This window comes from Oryzias melastigma, linkage group LG17 (assembly GCF_002922805.2).
Source record: "Oryzias melastigma strain HK-1 linkage group LG17, ASM292280v2, whole genome shotgun sequence".
Lineage (NCBI taxonomy): Eukaryota > Metazoa > Chordata > Actinopteri > Beloniformes > Adrianichthyidae > Oryzias > Oryzias melastigma.
In genome coordinates, this window is record NC_050528.1 from 2,896,135 (window position 1) to 2,898,032 (window position 1,898).

General features: G+C 36.7%; 1 protein-coding gene across 3 annotated transcripts in view; it reads right to left on the reverse strand.

The window, feature by feature from the left end:
* myom1a (myomesin 1a (skelemin)) overlaps positions 1 to 1,898 on the reverse strand; it is a 35,013-nt gene that overhangs the window by 20,364 nt on the left and 12,751 nt on the right. For all 3 annotated transcript variants that reach the window (XM_024274000.2, XM_024273999.2, XM_024273998.2), the window contains one exon: positions 932 to 1,073. In XM_024274000.2, the coding sequence (XP_024129768.1) occupies positions 932 to 1,073 (142 nt within the window). The remainder of the gene's footprint in view (positions 1 to 931; positions 1,074 to 1,898) is intronic.

Here is a 1,898-nt window from a genome sequence, read left to right on the forward strand (position 1 = left end):
CGTCAAAACATGAATGCGACCAAAATCTCGTGTGTTTCGGAAATTAAAAATGTCAGTTTTGAAATTATTATGGGATGGCCACAGGACCTACGGTCATTTTGTGGCAAAGATTTTGATTTTTCCATTTTTTTTTACACAATTTGGGGAAAAAATATAACTTTTGCTTGATTGATCTTCATAATATTAAAGTTCTACAATCATAACAAAAGTTTGATTGACCTTTGACCTCCAGAAGAGGTCGCCATCTTGAATTAAATTTAAAAAAAAAACAGTTTTACGAACTCCTCCAGAGGATTTCCATCAATCTCTTCCAAACTTCTTGAGCATCACTAGAAGCTGCTCTTGAAGAGTTTTGTAATTAGAAGTTTGAACGGAGTTTGCGTGGCGAGCTCACAAACGTGGCGTTTCCCTGATGCTCGCACATTTTTCACTGAAATATTTCATACATGAATCGTTGGTTCGTTGGCATACGACCATATTAGGAATGTGGGCGTGGTCTGTTTCCAAGGAGATCCTAAAGTTTACCTTTTCAGAGTCTCTTAAAAATGACATAAACGTGTGCATCACATGTTTATGTCATTTTTACGTCGGTTGCTATGGAGATAAAACTAATAGAGTTCTAAACTCGTGTTTGTCCGTATACGCACGTTTTTTTAGACACTTTTTGGGCTCTACTTACAAAACGCGTCCATTAAACATGTTGAAATTTGAATTATTTGTGCTGAAATTCCCTTTTCTCAGCTTCAGAATCCACAGGAATTGTGTTTATTGTGCACTTCGAAGAACGTATTATTTTGCTGTAGCCGTAAATTTCCCCGGTGTTAAAGGGTTAATCCATCTTAGTCGACTGAAATTGACTCTTTAAGTCATAAAATGATGATTGTTTGTCAGATTTTTTTGTAAAAAAGGTAAAAAAGGTGAGCCGACCAACCTGTCGATGTAATACCCGAGGATGGGGCTGCTGCCCTCCACCGCTGGCTGCTTCCAGGTCACCACCACATAATCCTTGTTGGCATCGTGACAGCGCACGTCCAGGGGGGCCACGGGAACCCCCTCTAACTCCACCTCAGCATCTGGCACACGCACACAAAGACACACACGTGTGCGTGATGCTGGTTCTAAATCGGGCGGATCTCGTCACTCGCTCCGGTTTCAGCGCCTCAAACTCGCTCTGACCTTCATTCAGTAAAGAGTCTTTCAAACTTTTACTTTTAAACTCACAGAAAATATCACCAACTATTTTTGTCCAGTTTTCAGTTGAAACATTTTGTTGCACTCGATAAAAGACTCGACCAATTCACCAGTAACTCTTCTATGAGATGTAACGGTTTGTTTTGACACAATAAACCTTTAATATTCTGAATCATTTAAGCTTGAAAACATTTTATGTTAAGTAATATCTTTAATGAAACACGTTTTTTGATTCATAATTATCATATCAAGTTTAAGACAAAGTTATCCCAAAACACATGTCAAAGTCGAGGCCCGGGGGCCGGATCCGGCCCTCCAGGTAATTCTATCCGGCCCTCCAGATCTTTTTATTTTATTGTTATTAATGATGTTATCCTGTGCTCATTTCTAACTTGTATAATTTTGACAAAACATATTTTTATGGAGAGTAAAATATTGAAAGTTATTTAAGGTTTAAGTTGATTTATTCTGGAATAATATTCCTGACTTTTTATAATTCAGAATTATGCTAAAAAGTTACAGTTTTAAAGTTTTTAAAATTGACATTCCGCTAGCTTTTTGGACTATTTTGTTGTTTACTAAGATTTTTAGGTTATTTTGAAGTTTAGCTAATAATTCAGTTACAAGCTAGCTGTTTTTTTTAATCAATTTAAGCTTTATAGTTCTTAGGATATTTTGAAGCTTAGCTATTTTTTCAGCTAGGTGTT